General features: G+C 46.2%; 1 protein-coding gene across 12 annotated transcripts in view; it reads right to left on the bottom strand.

The window, feature by feature from the left end:
* The window catches only part of Trrap (transformation/transcription domain associated protein), a 95,217-nt gene that overhangs the window by 44,806 nt on the left and 25,208 nt on the right, over positions 1–25,203 (bottom strand). For 8 of the 12 annotated variants that reach the window (XM_051205433.1, XM_051205439.1, XM_051205437.1 and 5 more), the window contains exons 20-37: positions 24,429–24,685; positions 20,883–21,083; positions 19,683–19,834; positions 16,735–16,934; positions 14,297–14,514; positions 13,997–14,194; positions 13,016–13,276; positions 12,451–12,612; positions 11,011–11,107; positions 9,508–9,629; positions 9,084–9,254; positions 7,969–8,037; positions 5,111–5,164; positions 4,963–4,983; positions 3,263–3,382; positions 1,742–1,861; positions 675–839; positions 412–593 (exon numbers count right to left, since the gene is read on the bottom strand). In XM_051205433.1, the coding sequence (XP_051061390.1) occupies positions 412–593; positions 675–839; positions 1,742–1,861; positions 3,263–3,382; positions 4,963–4,983; positions 5,111–5,164; positions 7,969–8,037; positions 9,084–9,254; positions 9,508–9,629; positions 11,011–11,107; positions 12,451–12,612; positions 13,016–13,276; positions 13,997–14,194; positions 14,297–14,514; positions 16,735–16,934; positions 19,683–19,834; positions 20,883–21,083; positions 24,429–24,685 (2,770 nt within the window). The remainder of the gene's footprint in view (positions 1–411; positions 594–674; positions 840–1,741; positions 1,862–3,262; positions 3,383–4,962; positions 4,984–5,110; positions 5,165–7,968; positions 8,038–9,083; positions 9,255–9,507; positions 9,630–11,010; positions 11,108–12,450; positions 12,613–13,015; positions 13,277–13,996; positions 14,195–14,296; positions 14,515–16,734; positions 16,935–19,682; positions 19,835–20,882; positions 21,084–24,428; positions 24,686–25,203) is intronic. The other 4 variants (XM_051205438.1, XM_051205445.1, XM_051205442.1 and 1 more) reach the window with 1 other exon arrangement.

Raw genomic sequence — 25,203 nt, 5'->3', positions numbered from 1 at the left:
GCATGTATATAGGAGGCCCAACCAAGGCTGGTGTCTGGAGTCATCTTAGACTGCTCTTCTACTTCATTAGTGGAGACTATCTCTCTCAATGAAACTCAGAACCTACTGATTAGGGCTAATTCTGCTAGCCAGCTTGCCCTGGGATTCCCATTTCTGCTCTCTGCCTTCTAAGGCTGGAATTACTGGTAGGCTGCCACACCCACCCGCCATTTCTATAGGTTTCTGGGGATCTGAACTCAGGTCCTCATGGGGGCAAAGCATGATTCCCCTCCTCAGACCCCTGACTCACACTTTAAAGATTTGAATTACCATCCACCCTCTAACAAATCTGACTACACTATCTGTAGACCAGGTACATCAGGGACAAGGCCACAATCTAGGTTTTTGGGACGAAGAAGCCAATGTACCCACTTGCAATAGTTCAGCAGACAGAAGGCCAGAAGCTTGGGCTCCTTCCAGTTGGTGGCAGCCATGTTCTCTTTGCGGTGTCTTTCTTGAAAGGTCTCACTTACCCACACTCGCCTCAGCTGGCTCACCAGAGAGTGCTGATTGGCCAACCAGGCATCATCGTTTTTAACAATGATGCTTATGATCTGTAAGGAAAGAGGCAATCACCAGGGACCTGCAGCTCAGCCTGACCAAAGGCGCTCTGGGTTCTAGCGAAGATGTGCTACCTTGATGGCCTGGAACTGGAGGTCCAGGCGCATGTTGCTGGTGCTGGGTGAGCCAGGGCGGACTGCCGTCTGTGCTCCACCAGGCAACAGGAGGGTGATGAACCTGTTGGGGTTTGCTGCCAACACATCCCTCAGAGGTCTGGCATCTTTGTGTTTTAAGAAACTCTGAAAGCAAAAGAATGAAGAAAGCTGCTTGGATCAGATCAAACTCACAATGGTGGGAGAACACAACTCTACCATTCCTCGTCATCCTTCATGAAGGCAAACAAAAACAAAACACGGTAAGCACCTTTTTTAGAAAAGCTGTTACTGGCTGGGAGTGGTGACGCTCACCTTTAATCCCAGCACTCGGGAGTCAGAGAACAGCTAGTCCCAGGCCATCCAGGGACTCCCCCTCCAAAATGTTAAAAAAATAAATAAAAAGATGCTGGGCTGGAGAGATGGCTCAGCAGTTAAAAGCACTTCTGCTCTTCCTTCCAGAGGTCCCAAGTTCAAATCCCAGCACCCATCTATAACTGTACTCCCATGAGACCCAAGGCCCTTTCCTAGTGGACAGATGCACATGCAGACAAAGCATCCACATGCACACAATACACATACAAATAATCCTTTAAAAAAAAATAAGATGATGTTTTCAGAACCAACAAATCAGCTCAGTGGTTAAAGATGCTGCCACTGAGCCTGATGACCTGAGTTTGACTCCTAGGACCCATGTGGTAGATGAAGGCATGCAATTCCTGAAAGCTTTCTTCTTCTGACCTTTATACATGTACTATGGCATAAACACACACATAAACAAACAGAGGGGAAAAAAAGCGATGTTTTCCAACAGCAATCCTATTTTTTGGTTGTAAATTTATAATCCTAACTGTATTCTTTTGTTTCAACCACCAAAATCCTCCCAACTAACTCTTGGGTTGCAGCTTTGCTGCTCCTGAAATCCAGATCGCTGAGAAACACAAAGCCAGGATGTCTCTCATTCAGTAGTGAGACGTGGATCCATGAGAGGCTGAGCTCGTTAGCTGACAGCACTCCACAAGGACACACTGCAGTCCTTTGGTTCCTACCATGAACATTCGGCTCCACTGGGGGTCGTTCAATGTTGCTTCCATCATGAACAGTTCCACTGTCTGAGAGGGGTGCCGTGTCAGAAACTTGATAAGAGGCTCTCTGAATGGACTGCCTGCCTACAAAACAGAGGGGCAGAAATGCAACCCACACCATCCTTCTCAAAGGCCTTTTAGCTGTCACCATGATAATAATGCAAACCTCTTCAACTACACCATAATTAAGTACTAATAGCAATATCTTTATACTGTCAAATTTTCTCATTTAAATTATTTTAACAAAATGAGCCAGGCACAGCAGAACACTCCTATCATCCCAGGGCTTTGGGAGGCTAAGTGCAAAGGATGGCTCCAAGGTTAAGTCTAGCCTGGGATACTTGGCAAAACCTGCAAGTTGTTCTCTGCCCTCCACATTTTCACTTTGATATGTGTATGCCCACACAACACACAGACAGGCAAGGAAAAAAAAAAAAAAAAAAAAGATGCTTTCCAACAATTGTTTTGTTTTTTTGTTTAAAAAGACCCCCTGTCGACCACAAAGCCAGACAAAGGCTCCTCTCGGTCTTAAAAGAGAAGCTTGTCTTTATACCTAACAAGAGTGATAGCGAGTCTTGGGCAGCCCAAGGAGCCGATAATCAGAATAAATGAGTTCCCAGTCCTAACTGGGCATTCTCACCCCTCCCTCTAAGGGGCAGAGGTGATTGCAAGTTAGGAATAGACAAAAGCATAAAAAAGTCAGAAACAGGGAGATGGATGTGGCACGGCCATTGCAGTGATAATCTCACAGGGGCTGAGCTGCACAAGCCTGGCCTGTCAGCAGCCAGTCATGGATGCAACTGTAGCTAATGGGGCCCCAGCCCTCTCTGCAGGACTACCAGCTACTGATGGATTCTGGGAAATAGGGTCATCATTATCATCATGACTGAAATGACTGGTGAGCCCACTAGGCTCCAGTGGGCTATATCATTCCTGTGGTCAGTAGGCTGGTCCTGGTTAAACTCAACAGGTCACAAAAAATACTCCCCTTCAAAAAAAAAAAAGAGTTCAAAAAGGGACTGTAGTTATGGGAGAGGGCTGACAGGAGTGGGAGGGAGTAAGAAAGGGCACCAGCGAAATTCATCATAATGCATTGTATGTAATATATAAAATTGTCAACTGATTTTTAAGACATAAAGTTAACTAAACTAAAGAAAAACCCCACCAAAAATAACTAAATAAAACAGTCAGCCATACAGCCACTGGTGTGTTTGCCCATGCTCCAGTTCACACAGGAACTCATGTTAACAAGGTTATGAAGGTGGTCTGGACAAACTCAGTGGGTCCTAAACACAACCAAACAGAAAGACAACACAACGAAAAGACATGAAATTGGAGTGGGTGGGGGAGGGGTACATATGATCAGAAGAGATTCTATATAGTATAAAATTGTCAAGTGAATACATTTAAAAGTAAATAACAAAATAAAAATGTTCCAAGAAATACACGGAAGCAAATCAGAATTAACCCTCAGTCTAACCATACCTCAATCAGCATGGCGCGTTCCGTCTTCATCACAACTTCCAGCAAAGGCTTGACCAGCGTCTGAGGTGCAGCTGGGATCAGATGGAAAAGGTTTATAATCGCCGAGCAAATCTTCATCTCCTAATAAAGAAAGCCAGAAACCATAAACAGGTCCATTAGTTCTGTGAATGAGAGAGAGTGATCACTACAGACCCTACTACTATCTAGCTACATTCACAAGGCTGGCCACCGAAGCAAAGAGTTAACATGGAAAAGCCACAACTTACCAGACTTAGATCACAGCTCTGTTTTGTCCTGAGGAAACTCACTGCCCTCCTTGACCTTTAGCTCATCTGTCTCTGGGGGATAGGGCTCAGTGTGCCTGATGTGTTTTCTATGCCTTTTGTCTTCAGGCCACTGACATGTGTCACCTAGCTAGCCCTTCTCATGGAGGCAAGGGCCATCAGTCACACCTGGGTGTGAGAATGCCATCCACAGCATCATGTGGATTTCTCAGACATCAAGTTCTGAGAGCACAGAATCTTTCTGCCCTCAAAACCTAGCCAAGGAAGTTCAAAAAGAGTTTATCCAGAAACTGAGTAATAACTGGGATTGGTGCTGAGCACGTCAGCCAGGCTGGAGACAGAGCTGACAAATGGCTGCGCTGGGTCCTGTTAGTGCGGGGGACTGCTGGGCTCTGCACTGTACCATGTGTAGACCACTCGGTGCTGGGCTGCTCCGAGGGTCATCCCAACACCCCAGTCTCAGGTCAGGTGTCCTGCTGTGAAGGGTCGTTTCTCCCTGGCCACCGGGCAGGGAAGAGCCCAGAGGCACCACCATGTACCATGTGTGAGTGTCTACGGCTCTGAGGGATAAAATGGGGATGACAGACACTGGACAGCAGGAGCCTGAAGCCAGGATGAGATGGCACTGATAAAAGTAGGAACCCAGCTGTAAATAAACTGCTCGTATCACCTCACCCTACCAATAGGTATTTAGGTCTTTAAAGAGAACAAATTCTCTCCTGGAGTTAGGTTTAAAAAATGGTAATTTATACCATAGTTTTCTTTCCCCTCTCTCTCTCTCTCTCTCTCTCTCTCTTCCTTTTTAAAGCAGAAACACTGAAAAATTATCCTTTGCTTTCTTTAAGTCTGCCAGAGGCATTACCATCCCCATTTTACAGAGGAGGGGTAGCTCGGCTTGGCTGTCCAAAGGCACAGTGCTGTAACTGGATCAGTGTGTGGGGGCGGGCATGCATGAGAGCAGGTGTATGTGTTGGGCAAACAGCTTCTACCCAGTCTGAGGAACTGGTAAGTCATGAGTGTGATAGAGGGTGCAACCACTCCAAACTTGTAGCAGGCCTGGATATCCTGTGAGGATTTTCTTCTCAGAAGGCTGCTGGAGGCTTGTGCTTGTCATGAACGCTAGGACAGGGGAGTCTGTTCAGTCTTAGCTAGCACTGAGAGACTGCAATTCTGACACACAGAAAACACAAGAGCTTAGGGTCTGGCTTAAACGTCCTAATAGAGAAGAACATGCTTGGCATCCGGACAGTTCACAGCAATACTACGACAGCTCCGCCACAGACAAGACAGTACAGGTCACCGCACTCAAGGGCACAAGGCACTCTGTCCACTACAGGATCACAACACAGCTAACGAAGTCACAGCAAAACCAAATGCGACAACAACCCCGTCCTGCAGCTGCACTGCGGTTCTCACCTCTACCCCTTCCATGGCAGGCTGAACCAAAACAAAAGTCACAGCATGAAAAAACGGGCAACCAAACGCAAGGAGAAAAAAGAAAAAGGAAAAATCAAGTGTTCTTCACATTGCAAGTCATAACTGACTTAGATAAGGTTGCTCTCACCTCAAACTGACAGAATGGAGACAAGGAACACCTCCCGCACTCTGAAATGCTCTCCTGAGGATGGGGAGGAAAATCATCTTTTTCTATTGATGTCATTGGCAGAGACACTTCCCACATACTCAAACACAGGCAGGGTTATTGGGTTAACAAGACAGTACAGGCACGATAATCAGAAAGTACACAGTAGTTAGACACTCTGAAGCAAGACACGCCTTCCACCCTCACGTATCAACAGCCCTCGTACAGGGTGTAATAGACTGTGGTTCTTTCCTAAGTCAAAAGTTAAAACCATGGTTTCAGAATTCTTGTGCAAGGAAGAAATGGTAAGACTTTGTTACATGCACACATTGGGTTTTTTTTTTTTTGTTGTTGTTGTTTTGTTTTTTTTTTTTGTTTGTTTGTTTTGTTGTTTTTTGAGACAGGGTTTCTCTGTGGCTTTGGAAGCTGTCCTGGAACTAGCTCTTGTAGACAAGGCTGGTCTCAAACTCACGGATCCGCCTGCCTCTGCCTCCCAAGTACTGGGATTAAAGGTGTGCACCACCACCGCACGACTGCAAACATGTTTTTTTAAAAGAATTCTTTCTCAGAGTGAATAATTCAAGATTGTATGTCAAGTGCTGAAAGAGTTTTAAAAATAAGGACAAAATTCTTCCCCAGCTCGGCAGGAAAGAAGCTGGCAGTGCAGCCTCATCCACCAGGCATGTCTAAGTCCCAACCCATAAAGAACACTTGGCCATTAGTACAACCTCCACCTCAGAGCTGTCAATTTGAGACATTCTAGTGTCTCAAGTGAGCGATGCCCACATCAGTCTGGCCTGTGTGCCTTATCTGCGGGGAACTGCTTTGATCAACTGGTACAGGAGGGCACAGCCCACGGTGGGTGGCACCATGAGAGCTAGCTAAGTACGAGTGTGGGAACGAGCCAGCAAGGGTTGTTGCTCCAGTTTCTGCTTCCCTTAGTGACGGTCTGTAAAGCTATAAACCAAAATAAATCCTCCCCTCCCTAACCTGTGTTCGGTCACAGCAACAGAGAAAAAACTAGAACGTCCCCAGAGGTGGGTTATGTGGCCAAGTAGTCTCTATAAAACCAGCACTGTGCACATGAGCACAGGTGTAACACACGAATCTGTATAGGCTCAGTGTCACAGACGGCCACCCAGACATGGAACCTGTCCAAAGCTTAATCGTCAGAGAAACCAAATTAGGGAGGAGCTTATGTTTATCTTCCAATCAGCCTTGCATGTATTCAAATATGACATCTCACCTAAGTGCTCATGAGCCGAGCAGTGGCCTGGCCCTGGGTGGACATGATAAAGCCATGGCCACCCACTCTGCTGTGAAATCCAATGAACGCTGTAGCCTGAGTTTAGGAAACGGCCATCAGTGTAGAGTGCTCTGCCCTGCTGTTCACTCACTGCACAAGGATACTGTCCCATGCATGGGGACATGTCTGCACCCCTGCCTTCTCAATCCACACCTCCAAATAACATTCTACAGAAGTTCACAGAAGAGTTTTAACTTAATAGAAGTCATTTACTTACACATTAGATTTCTGGCTTTTTTTGTTCTTAAAACCTTTTTCTTAGTACATTCATTTCACACACGAGGGGACTTTGTGGAGTTCAGAAGACAACTTTCAGGGCCTCAGTCCCTTCTACCATGTGGGTCCCAGGGACAGAATTCAGGTTGTTAGGCTTCTTGACTACAGCCTTTAACCAGCTAAACTATCTAACAGGCCTTTTCATTTTTGGAGAGTAAATGTTTACCCTAGAACTGGCTGCATGCTTTAAAGATCCCGTTTATTTTCTTAAGGTCTGTGTGGGCATCTAAGAGATGAGATGGAGAACAAGTAGAGGGATGGCAGCATCCACACCCAGGACTCGGACTCGATCAGCTCCCTGCTCTGCTCTCCTCCATGACCTTAGCTGATTTTTAATGTAAAAGTAAGAAATCTTCCAAATGGGCCTTACAGGAAAGGGTTAAAATCCTGTTGACATCTGCTTAGCTGGCACCTTAGAAGAAGCAGCAGAAACAGGACACAGAAACAAAACACTTTGAATACAGGACGATCAAAACAAATGACACAGTAAAGCCAAAAAATGAAAATTCCAAGTTGGAATGGGGCAAAGCATCCAACAAGGAAGCACAAGGGGACAAGAGCCATGCTGAGTGGAGTTCTGGAATTGGGACACCACCATAAAACATCCCATCAGTATCAGACTAAGAGAAAACACTGTAAAAATTATCATATACAATTTTAGAGTCAAAACAGCAAGAAGCCGGCATTTTTAAGAGACAAGAGGCTTTCAGGACAGACATCAGATACTGAAGACTTAGTTGTATTAGTTTCCCCTAGAAATGATGTAAATTTGCTGGGTGTCCTGGTCATTTAATTTGTAATGAACAACTGAGCTTCGAGGAGGCTGTTCCTAGAAAATACCCACACTGGTATTTATGGAACCCTTTATCAAGTCCCAATGAATCTCTTGGTTTTTATCTGCAATTAGTTAGACACAAGGAAGTGATTACCAACTACTGAGCAAAGGAAAGCAATGGGAAACAAAAACTGGAACAGAAGGACCACCATGTAACAAACAACAGAGAAGATACACTGCTTAAAAAAGGACTAGTAAAGTGGAAACACATTGCATACTTCTGGAATGCTTGTCAACAGAAAAGTCTCATTAAAGTGAGCAAAAGGGAGATTGCAAAGAGACAAGGAGACTGATCAGCCATTAGGAGCAATAAAGCACACTGTCACATCAACTGTGATCGCTATGTCTGGCGTGCATCACAGTTAACTACCAATACCAGCTGTGCAGCATGGACGCCCTCCCAGAACCGAGCTAGTCACTCACATTTCCGTCACTCCTCTGGCCCCCTTTGTGGGTGATGACCACCACTTCCATCCACTTGCGCAGATGTTGCTGTTGAAAAGAGAGAGAAAAAGACATCCTCAGACGCAACTCCGTGAGAAATACTGCCTTCAGCAGAAATCTGCAGTCATCTGATTGCCTCTGTACTTAATAGGACCACAGCGCTCCCATCCCGCAAAAGACGTGACCAGTGCGGGGTCATGTTCTGTGACAAAAGGCTGAGCTTCAGCAGGAGGCACCACGGTTCCAGCCCAGAACTTTCCTTCCTCTCTTTCCAGTTCTACCCTGTTCTATGGATCCTGTGCCACACTGGAGTGGAAGCAGTGGTCAAGAGAGACTCCATCTGGGCCAGGAGCTTCAAAGTGCATGCTATGTGCAAGACCATGTGTACTCATGAGAAGAGGCCAGTGGGGGTGTGGATGAGGGGCTCTTGTAGAGGCTGGGATGTCTAAGAAGAGATTGGATGGAGAGTGTGCTCTAGGAAGATGAGCACCAAGGGCTCTGGCAGCTACTGTGGCTGAAGGGAACCTGGGGAGATGGGGGGAAGGGGGTTGGTGAGATAAACATGGATTTCTTTTGATGAGAGGCTAGAGAAAGTTCTTCATTTGAGCATCTGTTAATGAGGCCTCGAGAAGCTCAGTAACACCATACAGAAACCTCTGAGCAACAATAAAAAAATAATGGTGTGCTAATTAATGGGCAAAGCATGCAGATGAATGAAAACGCTGTCACGTAGTATGACAAATGCAAAATACCCGGAAGAACACAAAGGCTGCCTTCAGGAGGGGGTGACAGGGATGGAAAAGAAACTGAGTGTTTTTATACCTTTTGGAATTTTTGTTTTTGTTTTGTTGTTGTTCTGAAACAGGCTCTCACTGTATAGCTCTGGCTGGCCTGGAACTCACAGTGTAGACCAGATTGGCCGCAAGCTCACACGCAATTCACCCAACTGTCTCCCAAGAGTAGGATTAAATAAAGGAGTCGGCCACCACACCTAGCCACCTTCTGCACTCTAAACAATATGAATGTTGTTTCTTTCTCAATGTCTTCATTTATTCAGTGCATTACGGAAATAAGTTTAAACCCATTTAGCTTACCATCATCTGATCGCAAAACTTATCATTGAAGGAATTGGGGAAGAGCCGAGTAACAGAGGTCAGCCGATTCACAACATTCAGGGTCAAGCTCCGATAATCTCCCAGCATCATCAGCAAAGGCCGCATGTGCGTATGAATCTGATCTACTTCTATGGTGGCACCTTCCAGAAACTAGTCAGAAAGCAAAGTTACCCAGAGAAATGGGCGGCAAACAAGGTAACAGAATGAATCAACTCCAACAGCGAATGTCAGTTTTCCCTTGGGGAAAGGGAGAATTCATTTTAGGTTTCCCAGGAAGTATTAACAGATTGAAGTTCAGCCTTACTGTGTTTCAAGATTCAGTACGGCATGGGCAGACACGATGCAGCTCCGTGCATGCTGACCAGACAGGCCCAAGGGTTCCAGCTGTGGTTCATTCACTCACCTTCCTCATGCAGGCTTCTCCGGCCTCCTGCAGCTCACTGTTGGTGGAGTTGAGGGCTTTGAAGAGTGCAGCGATGATCTTCTCTCTGGACTGAGGTAGGTAATTGCAGGCAGCGAGGGCATCTTTGGAGAGAAAAATGAGTACCGTTTTTATTATTCATCCAAAAAACAACTCAGTAACTTTCTCTTCTGAAGGATCCTCCCAATCACAAACCATTAGCACTCCCTTTTGTAGTCGATATGAGAAAGACAAAAGAGCTGGGTTTAGTAGTGCCATCTGAGTTCAAGGCTAGCCTGGTCTACAGAGCAAGTTCCAGGAAAGCCAAGGCTACACAGAGAAACACTGTCTCAAAAAATAAACAATAACAAAAGAATATGCAATATTTCAACAAACTGGTCCATGGTGTACTTTTTTGGTTAATGATTAATGTGAGAGGGCTCAGCCCACTGTGGGTGATGCCACCCATTGGCACAGGATGTACCAGAAAGCAGGCTGAGCAAGCCATGGGGAGCAAGGCAATAAGCAGCATTCCTCTATGGTTTCTGCTCCAGTTCTTGCCTCCAGCTTCTGATAAATTCTTTCTTCCCCAACTTGCTTTTAGCCATTTTTTTTTTCAATAATCACTTATTTTTACTTTATGTGCATTGGTGTTTTGCCTGCATGTATGTCTGTGTGAGGGTGTCAGATCTTGGAGTTACAGACAATTATAAGTTGTCATGTGGATGCTGGGAATTGAACCTGGGTCCTCTGGAAGAGCAGTCAGTGCTCTTAACAGCCATCTCTCCAGTCTCTTGGCCATGTTCTTTATGACTATGACAGAAACTTAACTAGGACAAGGATTAATTAGTTCTGATCTAGCATATTTCCCTAAACAATAAAAGCTAATTTGTGGTGAAAACTGAGAGAGAACAGGACTCAAAGAATATTTCAGTCAGGAAGAGGGGAGAGTTCAGTTGCTAATGTGCACACTGCTCTCAGAAAGGACCCAGTTCCCAGAACCCATGTAGGCAGCTCAAAACCTCCTGAAATTCCAGCTCTAGGGGATTGAACACCCTGTTCCAGCCTCCATAGGCATCTGCACACTAATAAAAATAAATATTAAAAAGAACCAGGCAGCAGTAGTGAACACTTTTAAGCTCTTGGGAGGCAGGTGGATCTCTTGAGGCCCAGGCCAGCCTGGTCTACAGAGTGAGTTCCAGGACAGCTAGGTCTAGGTCTACAGAGGTGGGGGGTGGGGGTGGGGGCAGGTAGGCTCTTGAGGCTGATAGAAATGGTACTATGTGATAAGTATGACACTTCTCTATTAACAGAATAAGTCTTTAATGTAGAACAAAAGTTAATTTGTGAAAGACAAAACTACCTAAATCCTAACACAATTTCTGATTCTAGCTTTAGAAGATCATACAAAACTAAACATTTTATATTAACTACTCTGAAGCCTGCCACATCCTGTGCATGACCATTCTAGGAGCTACAGCTTGATTCTCACTGGCATGCACTTACTTAATGCTGCGATCCGTAAAGGCACGAGTGATGGAAGGCTTTTGTAACAGGGCAGCTTGGTCAGAGCCGAATCCTCGGCCTCACACAAATTCAGGAGCTGGCAAAGAAAAAGAGGCTTTTGGTTTATCCCACTTTCCCTGGGGGAATAGAAAGTTTACAGGTTATGCACATCAATTTATCAAAAGCACTGCACAAAATCAATCCAGAAACTCAACTCAAAGCCTAAAGGATTTCAACAATCAACTGAGGCTTCCTTACCCTAAAGTCACACTCAGTTAACGCCACCTGAGATCACACCTGACTTACTGCAACACCACCAGCTTTCTGTCAGTCCTGTAAAAGCCAGTGTGTTTCCCTCTTGTTCAGTACTTCTCCAGGGATGGTTAGACAGACAGGCCACAGGCCACATAGTGCCACAGTCCTTGTGATGATTACTTTTAATTATCACATCGGGAAAAATCTCAATGGAGCAGACCTATGGGGGACGCCTGATTATGTTAAGAAGCCTTAGCCAGAACAAGGCTTCGCCAACCCCTGGGCACAAGCTTTTTTCTCTGTTGTCTATGGATGTGACATACTGGTCTAAGTTCCTGTCCAGACCTCCTTGCAGTGATAGACTAAACAGGAACTGTGAGCTAAAAAACCCTTTTCCAGGCTGGGCATCAGTGACACACACCTTTAATCCCAGCACTGGGGGGGGGGGCGCAGAGGCAGGCAGATCTCTTCAAGTTTGAGACCAGCCTGGTCTACAAAGTTAGTTCCAGGACAACCAGAACTGTTACACAGAGAAACTGTGTCTCAAAAAACAACAAAGAATTTAAAAGAATAAAAAGAAAAAAACAAACAACAAAACAAATTCTCTCTTAAGTTGTTCTTTGCCACTGCTATTTTTAATACTACAACATACAGGGAAGGATACGGGGGACATGAATGGCCATTGGGAAGTCCACCAGCTACAAACTCATACTTAGTGACACACAGGCACCTATGTGTCTAGTATCAAAAACCTTTTCTATTAATATTTCCCCCTTCTCCCTACTCATTCATTGGAAAACTAGCTTTTAAGTTTTACCATTTCTTTTAAAGATTTTACTTTTTTCTATGTGTGAGTGTTTGCCTGAATGTATGCATATGCACCACATGTCTGTGTGGTACCCAAGGAGGCTAGAATAGCGTTGTATCCCCTGAAGGTGGAGTTTCAGACAGCTGTTAGCTGTCATGTGGCACACATGCACACACACACATACAAGATAGTTAGTAATAAAATATATTTAAAATCAAGTTGGCATGTAACCTGGAATGTAATCCAGAGAAAGGCACCTCTGGGCTGATACCTCTGGGTACCATATTTCCTTTGATCCCAGGAGCAACACACCTGCTCCAGGTGCTGTGGCAGGCTACAGCCATCAGTCGTCAGCATCACACCCTCACACACCATACCTCTGTGTAGAACACCTTGTGCTCCACCACATTGAGATCCATCGTGAAGAGCCGAGGCTGCAGTGTGGTACAGAACGTGTTGCCCTCCATCAGACCAATCTGTGCATTGGCAGGCTGGTGACGCAACAGGTGCTTCTTCGGTGGGACCATGTCCTGAAGGACCTGGAAAAACCAAAGAGGGATGGACTCATCAGATGCCCCTTAAAAAGCAAAGGCCTCTCATCTTCATATTCCATAGTAGCCAATTTGAAAACCATAACAAGAAGTCATTACAGAGGGGGAGGACACTGTGTTAGAACTCCAGTATAGACCATATCACATACACTTTATCTCCTCACACCGGAGTGACCTCACAAAAACAACAAAGTCCCTCATGCTGACACACCCCTGGACACCAGCCTTCTTTCTTTCCTGCCTAACAGCTGTGGACACACACAGCTACCTGCACATGGAAGGTTCCAGAGAATACATGCAAGGGCTCATTTACACAGAACCACGAGCTGAGTGGCTCTTGGGGCTCAGATGTGAAGCACACCGAGCCCTGCTGACTGCGTCACAATCTTACCTCTTTATGTGGCTCCATAATCACTGTCACACTTTTCCCAGTGACCTGGGCCAGGACCTGCAGTGAATGCATGGCTTGCTTTCTCACGGTCGAGTTTGGAGAGGTGACTTCACGAACCAAATCATGGGTGACGTGGTGAAAAGATTTTTCCTGAGCCACCACAATCTCTTCAACTCTCTCCTCGTCTTTTAGAGGTGTTGCACACCTCATCAGGAGCTGTTCCAGGGTAGTCTTTGCCATGGCTACTGCCCCATTGGAAACCTGCAGGTACAAGAGGTCTTAGAAGGAATGCAGAGTGATGCCACCCCCTAGACTCCCAGGTCTACATACACTACAGAGGATGGAGCTCATGGCCACTGTGCCAACCTCAAGAAGAGAGACAACTATACAGCATCCATTTGGCACAATAGGGTCAAAATGACCTCCTTGTAGGTCATTCCTATTGGCCCTTCAGAATGGTCATGTAAACATGACCCTGGCATTAACCAGAGATCATGGCAAGCCCACCAGATTCTACTAGGATAAGTCAGATTTGCACATGGGTTCATGAATAATGAATGATATGCCTGGGGCTGACTATATGGACCAGAGGGCAAAGGAGCTTGCTGCCCATCCTGACTATCCCAGTTCAATCCCAACATGGTAGAGAACTAACTCCCACAAGCTGTCTTCTGCCTTCCACACTCAGCAGGTCCCCATTCAATAAAGTATGTAATCAAGAACTAAGAAACAAGAAAGACAACGTCACGCCTGTGGGGACCTTTGCAGTACCCAGAAAGCAGCATTCCCTGCAGATCTGCTCTGAACCAGATAACAGGGAAGAACCTGGATAGAACATGTGAGTTAGGAGCTGTCCCTGTATTAGAGATGTTATAATGAAACCAAGTATCAAAGTTCCTTATCTGAGACCAAGAGCTCTACAGGCAGATAAGCTCTCTGTAAGCAGTGCCACTTCTGAGCCTGGAAGCCAACACAACCTACCTCTCCAGTCAGGTCCATCATGACAAAGAGCAAAGCTTTGAGGAATGTCTGCTGGTTCTGCAGAACCCATGTGAGTGGAAGCCGCTCCATGAGAAACTTAATGGACACCACACCCCCCAGCTTTGCATACCAGGCCTGCTCATAGCAGCAGGCACATAAGCGCTCCACGATGTAGGAGAAGAGGGGCAGCTGGCATGCCTGCAGAGAAATAAGCCAAGAATAAGGTGGTACCATCATCCTGAAGCCACCAGCCTCTAGAACAAGCACCATGAAACTCAGACACTGTCCAGATGCCCTTACCCTCTCCTTTGAGCCCAGGATGATGCTGGCCACATCAAATATCACAGCTAAGGCCACTTCCCCAATTTTGCACAGTTCCTTTTCTTCATAAGCCATACAGATAGCTATTGCATCAATAAGGACCAAGGGATCCATTCCTTTGGACCCGTTCTCTTCACTGTGGAACATGGCTGTGCTGGGCTGGCTGCCCACCTGGTAGCAAGGTAACAAGAAAGGACCTGGAAAGAGAGGGAGCAGGCTCACAAAGCGGAGGTCATTCACAGGGACAAGCATGACTTCCAGTTACAAAGCAGCTTCATTTTCCCCTGTGGTTTAGGACTCACTGAAACCAGCACTGGTATTCTAATCATATTCTTTACATGTGTAGATTAGATGTGGACATGCATGTGCCATGATCTACATGCCACGACACACATGGAGAAGTCAGAGGACAAATTGCAAGAGCTGGTTCTTTCTTCTACTTGTGGATGCTAAGGATTGAACTCAGATCTTCAGGCTTGGCAGCCTGACTGAGCCAACCTCCATTAAACTGCAGTTGTTTGAAAAATCAAGCAGTCTAATTCACATTAAGGTTGTTTTTCTGAATGTTTCCCACAATATATTGTACCATCAATTACTGGCTGGGCATATGGTTAATTTAGCAGCATGCTTACAACAGCATTCACAGAGCCCTAGCGTTTATAAACCAGACTTGCTGATATACATCTGTATTCCCAGAACTCTACAAGTAGAAGCAGGAGCATGGGAAGCTCAAAGTTCTATTGGTTAGTGCAGGTGCTAGGTTCTTTAAAAGAAATTAAAAAAAAAAAAAAAAACTCCAAAAAACAGGTGTGGGGCAGTTGGTGACTGTGCAGGTAAAAGCATCATACACACAAGCCTAATGAGTTGAATCCAACTCCCAGGGCTCAATAGAAAGACAGATTTAACCCAAGGAAGCTAGCCTCTGACTTCTATGAGCTCACTGAGGCACTAAATGCTTGCACTCATACACAAATATACTCGGTAGTAATAAATGTTTAAAAACTCAAAGATGTGCTGGTTTAAAATGAGAATAACTACATATCTTTTAAAATGCCATTTATTAGCTATAGCCGGGAAATGATGGGTGTTAATATTTAGGCATCTGCACTGGCCTATCCTTGGGGTTCTGACAGGATACGCCCTCAGCTGCAGCCACTAAGAGAAGTACCTATGCATATTCACTATGTTCTCTTTTAAAAGGGTCCTGCTCACCTCCCATTCTTCCCTTTTTCTTCTCCCCCTTTCTGTTCCGCTCTCTCTCTCCCTTCTCCTTCCCCCACCCCTTTCCTCTCTTCTCTGTCCTGTTACTCCTGTCTCCAGAGGCTGGTCTCCCCACTCCCCTTTTATGATCTTTTTCCCTAATTAAAAAAAACAAAAAACAAAAAAACAAAAAAAAAAAAAAAAAAACACACCTCTGCCTGAACCCTGTCTCATGCATCTTTTTCTTATGAGCTGCTTTTCTTAAATTATAACAACGGATCCAGCCATTCCAGATGGCAACAATAAAAGCAAGTGACAGCTATACCTTAGAACACACGTGGTCCCAGAACAATCTGAGAGCAGTGTCTCTTGGATCCCCAGCCCTAGACAGCTCAGAAGTTATCAAGATTAACTTTAAAGATGATGTTATCACAGAGAAATACCATGAAACAACTGGTGTTCAGTTGTACAGTTCTGACTGTTCCAGCCAGTGGAATGCAGAGGGGACAGAGCACATCAGTGTCACTGGTGACCACAAGTCTCTAGGGCTCTGAGGGGAAACAAGTGCTACTCAAGTGTAGTCTACAGCCACTGCTGCTTCTGGAAAGAGGCACAAAAATCTGAGAGTATGCTTTCAGAAACTTAGTGGCAGCTGGCAAGGCCACAGACATTTCTACTGTGTTTTGTAAAAGCACAGTTTGCAAATGTGAACACCAAGCAGTCCTGCCAGCAATAAGAACAGCCAGAGCACCGGATCTGGGTAACAAACATGGGCAGAAGGCTGACCTTAGACTACACACTACAGAGGGACGACCAGAAACCATCCTGTTTTAATGTGAATTCCATGTATTTCTTCTGTGTGTGCATGTGTGGGTACGAAAGCATTCATGCAGGAGCCTGTATGTAGAGGCCAGAGGACAACCTGTGAGAATCAATTGTTTCCTTCTATCATTTGGGTCCCTGAGGGCTGAACTCAGGCTGGGCAACAAGTACCTTCATCACCTACTGAGCTATCTTGTATCTCACTAGTCCATCTGTTTTTGTTTTACCTACAGTTTGTCCAGTACACCCAGATGTACTTCCCAAAAAATGCAAAGAGCTTGAAACTTAAGTTGGATAAAATTTGGTAATAATGTGTACAGTGCTCCCCACCAAGATACCAATTTATCAACAAAAGCCATGAGAAAAAAACCTCTGCTTCCAGGTCCCAAACTCACCACACTGCTGGGCCACAGCTACCATGGTGTAGTGGCGGATCAAGCTGGCTACGAAGGGCAGGGCACTGGGCCGTAGGTCTTTGATGACTGCAGACATGAATGCCCCAGTCAGAGCCTGCTCAAACGTCTTCCGGGCTGGAGTGTCTTGGGCTTTGTAGCGGTGTGATATGATGACATTGGGAATGGCTTTTTCTGTAAAGCTGAAAGACACAATTATTACATCCATCACCACACCCAGTGTCTGAACAGTCTGGGGTCACAAGCTCTCCTATCAAGTGGCCTGAGTGATTTCACCTCTGCTTCAATTTCAGCAGCATTTGGTACCAGATATGGACTTCATTTTCACCATTTCTGGTCAGTGTTTCAAAAGACAGTAAATTATATTCTCCTTAACATAAGCACAGCCTTGGAAGTCAACTGTGAAATGATGGCAGTCAGTACTTTGTCATTAAGGCTGCTGTGATGGCTGAGCAGCCAAAAGCACTTTTCTCACTGGCCACTCTTTTCCAAGACATTTTTGCCTTCCTGTGTTTTACCTACATGTGCCTCATGTGCATGTCTGCTGCTGCGGGATGTCCTCCTGCAGGCTGCAAGTGTGTTGCTTTTATTGGCTGGAAAGCTGTTTTGGCCTATGACAGGGCAGAATATAGCCAGGCAGGAAATCCAAACAGAGACAAAGAGAAAGGAAGAAGGCAGAGTCAGGGAGATGCCATGTAGCCACCAAAGGGGTAAAATACCAGAACATTACCAGTAAGCCACTGCCTCATGGTGATATACAGATGATTAAAATGGATTAATTTACAAGAGAGCTAGTCAGTAATAAGCCTGAGCCATTGGCCAAACAATTATGTGTAATATTAGCCTCTGAGTATTTCATAAGTGGCTGTGGGGACCCATGAGCAGGAGAGAAACTGGCCCAGGGGGGCCAGCAGGACACAGAAAAACATTCAACTACCGTCTGCTGTCCATGTATTTTAGTAGAGGGCAGTAGAACGCTCAGAACTGGAGTCATAAAAGATTGTTGTGCTGCCACAAGAGTCCCAGAGTCTGATCCCAGGTCTACATAAAGAGCAGCAGCAAGGGCTCTTAAACACTGAGCCATTGTTTCAGCAATGGATCTGAGTTCAAGTCCCAGCATCCACTCAGCACTTTCAATCATCCAAAAACTCTATGAGGAATCTGATGCTTCTTTGAGCACCAGGCATTCCCATGGAACACATCCAGCAAACACACAAAAATGAATCTTCTTAAAAAGGAGAAATAAAGGTTGTTTTTCTTTCCTGCAGCTACAAAAGTGCATGCTTTGGGTGCAGTCACTTCACTAGTCACCCACTGTTGCATCTGGGAAGGCATTGCTACTGCAGGTGTAATGGATGGTAACGTTTACAGAGGTGCTGAAGGCAGCCTTCATCCTGTGGCCTGGCATGTGAAATCTGCAAAACTCCCAGAGCCTTAAGCTCCGAGCCCATCTTTGTGTGCTTGCATCCAGCTGTGATGAGCCTGTGTATGCTAAAGTCTGGGAGGCCCTTTGTGATGATCAGAACAAGAAATCAGAGGTTTCTGTAAAGCTGACCAAAGGAGAAATCTGCCCAGTGCTGGCAGCAGCTGTACAGTGGTCAAAGAGGACAGCAAAGACCTCAGGGCAAGATGTCACCTGAGAGTACAGTGAAAAAATTTTAGAATCTGGGGCAAAAAAGTACATGAGGGGCTGAGAGGATAGCTCTGTGGCTAAGAGTGTTTGCTGTGCACGTCATGAAGACCTCAGGTCCAGTATCTAGAACCCACATAAAAAGCCAGGTAAAGGCCAGGAGGTGGTAGTGTATGCCTTTAATCCCAGCACTCAGGAGCCAGAAGAAGGTAGAGCTCTGTGAGTTCAAGGCCAGCCTGAGCTATAACTATGGATCTACAAGTGTCTGTAACAACAGCACTATGGGGAAGAGGGGCAACACAGGAGGATCACTGGGCTCACTGACTGCCAGCCTATACACTGAAGTCCTCTGGCCTCCCTGCTAGACAGCCAGTCATCTGCGCGTGTGCGCGTGCGCGCGCGCACACATGCACACACACACGCACACACGCACACACACACACACACACACACACACACACACACACACACACACACACACACACGTATGGCTCAGTATGCAAAAAGTTTCTCTCTGTGTGTCCATCCAGGAATGTTGGGACACACCTTAATCTCAGCACTGTGCAGGCAGAAGCAATTGGATAATTGGATATCTGTAGCCTTGAGATGAGCCTCACCTACATACTTAGTTCCAGTAAGAATTAAATCAGTGATGGGTGGGAATGAGACTAGGTCTGTCACCTGTCACAGGCAAAAGGCATGGCACTGTCAACAGAACACTTGCTTGGTGTACAAGAAACCTGTCACCTAGCACCTGTGAGCTGGAGGCAAGAGGACCAGGAGTTCACGTAATCCTGAGCTACACACTGAGCTTGGGGCCAGTCTGGGCTGCGAAGAGACCGTGTCTCTAAACACAAAAAGAAGAAAATCTTAAAAAGCTGTGCCAAACACCGTGGCATGACCCTAGACTCTTTGACAGCAGGACACACGATGAAATGAATCTGAGACCAATTCTTACTGTGGCTGCCCATGTTCGCTCCCCTTTCTCTAAGACCATGCTTCTCAACCTCCCCAATGCTGCGACCCACTACTACTGCATACCTCTAACTCTGCTACTGTTACAAATTGTAAGGTAAATATCTGATATGTAGGACATCTGCTATGCAACTCCTATGAAAGGGTCGTGATCCACAAATTGAGAACCACTGCTCTAGAGGCTACACAACAAATCACTTGGTAAGTTACATGCTACCTTGACCACTTGAAGGGACACACTCCTAACAGACTCCTGGAGAGTCACTTTTGTCTCCAACTTTTGGGGCAAGTTGCATCAGTCCCAGAGAATAGCCGGAGCACTTACTTGGGGTGTGCCAGCAGCTGGTAGAGTGCATGCTTGTTGTCCTCCAGGCTCATCATGGCCACCAGGAAGCACCTGATCACCTCCCAAGCCTGCCTCCGGTAGTAGGGCTCTGTGTTGGCACTTTTCAGGCAGTCCAGGGCGGTCTCAATGGCCTAGAACCAAAAGCACAGAATGTATAGTGTACACTGTTGCTATCTTCTGGGGAGAGCTAGGCAGGGCAACATTGGAACAGGCAACCATAAGCAAGAGTTCTGGAAATGGAGACAGTGAACAAAGTAAAAAGCTGCATGGCTCCAGACAAAATGTAATAGATCACAGCAACTCCAGCTTTTAGATCTCATCTTTAATTCTGTCTAGTGTGTATCTGTCATCGGTTATGCATTTGTTGAGGGCAGGTGTCCACAGAGGTCGGAAGGTGACCTATCCCTTAGAGCCAGAGTTATGGGCAGCACCATGGATGCTGGGAACTGAGCCCACAGCCTTGGGAAGAGTAGCAAATGCTCATAACTGCTCAGTCAGCTCTCTAGCCCCCAATTTCATGGGTTAATGAGAGACAATAAGAAGTCAGAGTTCTAGAGGATCCGTGTGGCAGATTGTCATCTCACACACCCATCCAGGCCTGAGCTCATGAGCTTTTGGCAGTACACATGCTTGCCTGCCCTAAAGATGAAACCTGAAAAGTCTTCTTTATGCTTTTACTTCTCTTTGAGAGCGGAGGCCATCCATCCTCCAGCTCCCCTCAAACCTACACATCTGTATGAGGACATACATGCTCACAGAGAAAGAGACAGAGAAACATAGAGGTACAATTTTATACTAACTCATTTCCAAAGAGCCAGAAGAACAGGAGGGTTAGCATAAAAAAAATGGGAGGAAACTGGACCCTGGTATACCAAAAACAATTATAGATCTACTTGAGTTCTTGATGGCCATGGAAGTGAGGCCCGGCAAGATCCCAACAGCCCAGTTCAAGTGAGCTGGTCACCAGGAAGGACTCTATCCTCGAGAGTCCTAAAGCCTGTATGACCATTCCACTAGCCCACGAGCATTATATTATTCAGCCACCTCCCCAGCCAAGGAGTCCACCACATGACTCCTGTGCTGAGAGTCCCTCCCTCAGTGTAGGCTCACACATGTCTTTTATATTGAGAGCAGTCTTCTTAGAGCAAACACGCCCTCCTTGCTAGCTCCTGCCTTTACCTTCTCCATGGGAAGCTGAAGGGAGGCTTTGCAATCCGAAAACTCCACAGTAATGCTGGGGCCTTGAACCTCAGTCACAACGTAGTGCAGCTTCTGGGATTCCTTCAACATCTTCCTATTGCTGCCACCAAACTTCCCAAGCACACGGTAGGCCACGTGGGAGATGCTGTCTGCAGGGTTGCGCAGGGTGCGCCACAAAGCCTAAAATATAAATGGACTTTCATTGAAAGTTTGGCCAGGCAACAGGTCCTCAGTTTACAACCACAATTCCAGTTTGTTAGATATGAGGACTCTTCCTCCTGCCTGTTTCCCTGCTTAGGGAAAAGCCGAGGTTAACACTGTCTTATCTGTTTTCTTCCAGGGAAGTTTTGTGTCTTTACTAAGCAAACAAACAACAAACACATTTTGGTGCTCTTTTATACAAAAGATGGCACAGAATAAAAAAGCAAAGGGTTGGGGCTGGAGAGATGACTCAGAGGTTAAGAGCACCGGCTACTCTTCCAGAGGATCTGGGTTCAGTTCCCAGCCTAACATGCTGGCTCACTACTCCCTATAACCCCAACCCTCTTCTGGTCTTCTCAGGCACTGCACAAACATGCTGTAAATACATACAAGCAAATACTCACACACATAAAAGTGAATCTTTAAAATAAAAGGCTCAAGGGTCAGAGTGAAAAGCTACAATTCTCAGGCATGAATTGGGATGAGGCACAGGATGAGCTACTGAATATTCTTATCCTAGATATTTTCTTCTTCTACTTAGAAACATGACAAACAATTCTATTAGAGGAGAGTAAGGGCATGGTGTTGTTTTGCTGCAGCTGCAGGTGATGAAACATGAACCACAAAATTCAACAAACCCACGTGGAGTTTATTGGGGGAAAGGGAGCAAAGGGAAGGGTAGGTGCTGGCCAACCGGGATTAGAGATGGAAGGGGGAAGGGAAAAGAGGCCCAGAGATGCAGAGACAGAGAAGAGGGAGACAGGAAAAGTCCGGTCTGCCTTAGGGGAACAGCAGGAAAGAGAGTGGAAAGAGAGGAGCAGGCAAAAATACCATTAAGTGTGTGTGTGTGTGTGAGAGGGGGTCTTCTTTTAAAGGGGTCCTTGCAGCTGAGTGCAGACTCCATGGAACCCTGGGCTGAATGCCTGAGTGCATTCTTCCAGGTGACAGGGGCAGGCCAGCGTAATGCCTGAATCCCTATAGTAGGAGTCCCTCAGAGGCAGGAAAAAGAAAAACGGACAACAGCCACAAGGGTCAAACAATGTCCCTGAATATACTTGAACACGTCTCTCTTGCAACCTGTCCTTGCTCAGTAACTCTTCCTGAAGGACAGGGAGGCCACCATGTGGTTGGTTTAGCCAAAATGCTTTGGTTAGACCTTGTGGATGGCCATCCATCCACATCCAGGCCATCTTTAGAACCCCAATTTAGGATTGTAACACAACCAACAAAATAATGTTAACATGAGCCAGGTGTGTTGGCTCACGCCTTTAATCGAAGTACTTGGGAGGCAGAGGCAGGTGGATCTCTTGTGAGTTCGAGGCCAATCTGGTCTACAGAGCAAGTTCTCAGCCAAAGCTATACAGAGAAACTCTGTCTCGGGGAAAAAAAAAAAAAGAAAGAAAAGAAAGAAAATAATAACGACAACATCAGCACACGAGACACAAACAAGCAAATGCCACACAGAAGCCCACCTTTGCCATGCTCAGCATTTCATTCTGAATCTGAAGCAGGACAGCAGTGTTGACTAAGCTCAGGTGTGCTCTACATGGCAAACACCTGTACAGCCTACTGCAGAACACTACACACATTGCCCACACCTGAATTATCTACAGCTCAAAATTACTGTTGTCCTTGTTTTAAGTCTATTTTCTTAACTTTCATCAATGCTAAAAACCAGCAATATTCAAGCTTAACATGAAATCTTGGTACATTTCCTGCCACCAAGCAAAATCCAGTTTCTCTCATGTTCTTGCAAGTCAAACCACTGTGAAGGTGGCCTGTAAGGCCTCTCTCTGCCTCAGGGAGGGGTCTTCTGCTTCTCAGCCAGGTGAGGATAGCACCAAGGCTCAGTGGGTGGATCAGGAATATAAACGTGAGGTTCTTTGTCCTGGTAGGGTCCCACTGCTCTTGAGAGCCCCAAATAAACACATAAGACTTATATTAATTATAAACTGTTGGCCGATGGCTTGGGCTTCTTATTGGCTAGCTCTGTCTTAACTATTAACCCATTTCTATTAGTCTACGTATTTCCACATGGTCCTGGCTTACCAAAAAATGCCTTGTGCCGCTTCTCTTCCCAGGCTCTACATGACTCGGACTCCGCCCACACCTCCCAGAATTCTCCTCGTCCTAGTCCCACCTATCTTCCTGCCTCATTGGCCACAGTGTTTTATTCATCAACCAATAAGAGAAACATATACAAAAGGACTTCCCCATCACAAGAGAGACAACACTGCCATTTGTCTCGGGGGTAACTGGACCCCCAGCAATTAGGAGGACCCTTTAACCTTCTCTGAGGGTTCTAGTGGTAAAGCAAACTGAGGCCCAACACTACCTCAGCTCCAGCAGCCACCCCTGCTTCCACTTCTCCTGGCTGCCCCCACACACACACACACACACTCAGATCAAGACGAGCTCTGCTTCCCAGAACTGACAACACAGCTCTCAGAGCAGGCTCTGCAATCCTTCCGCCACAAGTGGGTCCCACACCAGCTTCTTCCAGTATAGACCCAGACCAAGAGATGACATCTCTTGGGGTGGCAGAGAAGGTGTTAGACTTGCTTCCAATCCATGGTGCTGTCTCTCCCATCCAGCTTGTCTAGAGAACCCTGTGTCCAAGAGCTGCTAAGCCTTCACCATGGAGGGCTGGCTGGAAACCCTATGCTAGGAGGCAGAAGTAAAGAGTCCCCCTGCCACCAGTGTCTACCAATCCTATCATAATCACAGAACATCAAAGTGAAAAATGAGGATACTTAACAACTGACAGGGTGGGGGGGACTGACAGACAACTGACGGGGTGGGGGGGATGGACAGACAGACACAGAGTTTCTGTGTGTAGCTCTCGCTGTCTTGGAACTCATTGTGTAGACCAGGCTGCCCTCCAACTCAGAGATCCGCCTGCCTCTGCCTCCCAAGTGCAGGGACTAAAGGCTGCTCCACCACTGCCCTCCAACACCTGATTTCTAATGAACAACAACAAAAAAAAAAACCTAAGGCTTTCAAAACAACCTCTTAGTGTCTGTTCTTCTTCTGTTGGGGTGAGGAGGGGCAGCCCATCAGCTTGCCTGCCGTTTCATCGTTTCATTATGAAAGCCAAAGTCAGTGTGGACACAGGCAGGTTCTTTGTGGGAGCACCAGCAGCTACACAGCATCTGCCTTCACATTGGCTTTTGGGGACTCTGGTTAGTACAGCCCAGGGTTTGGCAATCTAGCATCACTTTGTCTGCCTCTGTGCCTCTGACTGAGCACAGTGAATCTTTAGGACAAACTGGAGATGTGAAGAGCTGATGCCCCCTGCTGGTACAGAGGTGGAAGTACACTTACCTGCATGAGCTCGGCCCTCACAGGCTGAATGTGGTCATAAAGGAAATCCGGTTGCAGGTTGTCTACACACAACTCCAAGGTCCTCAGGCCTTGGCTGACCAACGTCTGAGACCCATTGAGGGCAGACACCAAGGGATCCATCAACATGGGCAGATAGGGCAGCAGAGAGCTCAGCCGCACCGGCACTGTGAGACACAGCTCCACAAAGAGGTCCTTCATGTGTTGCTTATGCAGGCCACTCTGCAACATGTTCAGGCCTGGAAAGCGGATGGGAGGGGACATTACTTCCCTAATGCTTGCAACCTAAGCTGTACAAAGTCACAAGCCACTGTTAAACAGGTTAACTGCATCCACAGTCCCTTTCACTGTGACAGTACAGGCTGAGGATAGTTCCTGGAGGTCATCCTATGTTTATATAAACATCCTATGTTTTATAGCATCCTCTTATACTTTTTGTGATGTGTCTAGGCAAAGGAGAAAAGAACCAGACCTGGCAGAGGGAGGGAATCAGCTTAAGCAGGACTAAGTAAGACCAGAATAAAGTCTGGACATAGGGCTGAGCAGGGACAAGGGCCACCCAAAGCATACTGTAGAAAATTCAAAGTATTTTACACTCTACACCAGGGTACAGAGGTAAGCACTGCAATAAACATAAATAAGATCTGCACATGACAAGTAAGTCCTATGTGGTTAGAGTGTAGAAACTAATAAAGTTATTTTCTAAAGGGGTGAGCTTCCCAGCATCCACCCCACCTCCCAGACAGACAGTGTGAGC

The sequence above is a fragment of the Phodopus roborovskii genome, unplaced genomic scaffold, assembly GCF_943737965.1.
Source record: "Phodopus roborovskii unplaced genomic scaffold, PHOROB, whole genome shotgun sequence".
Classification (NCBI taxonomy): domain Eukaryota; kingdom Metazoa; phylum Chordata; class Mammalia; order Rodentia; family Cricetidae; genus Phodopus; species Phodopus roborovskii.
This window is presented reverse-complemented; position numbering and strand designations above follow the sequence as displayed.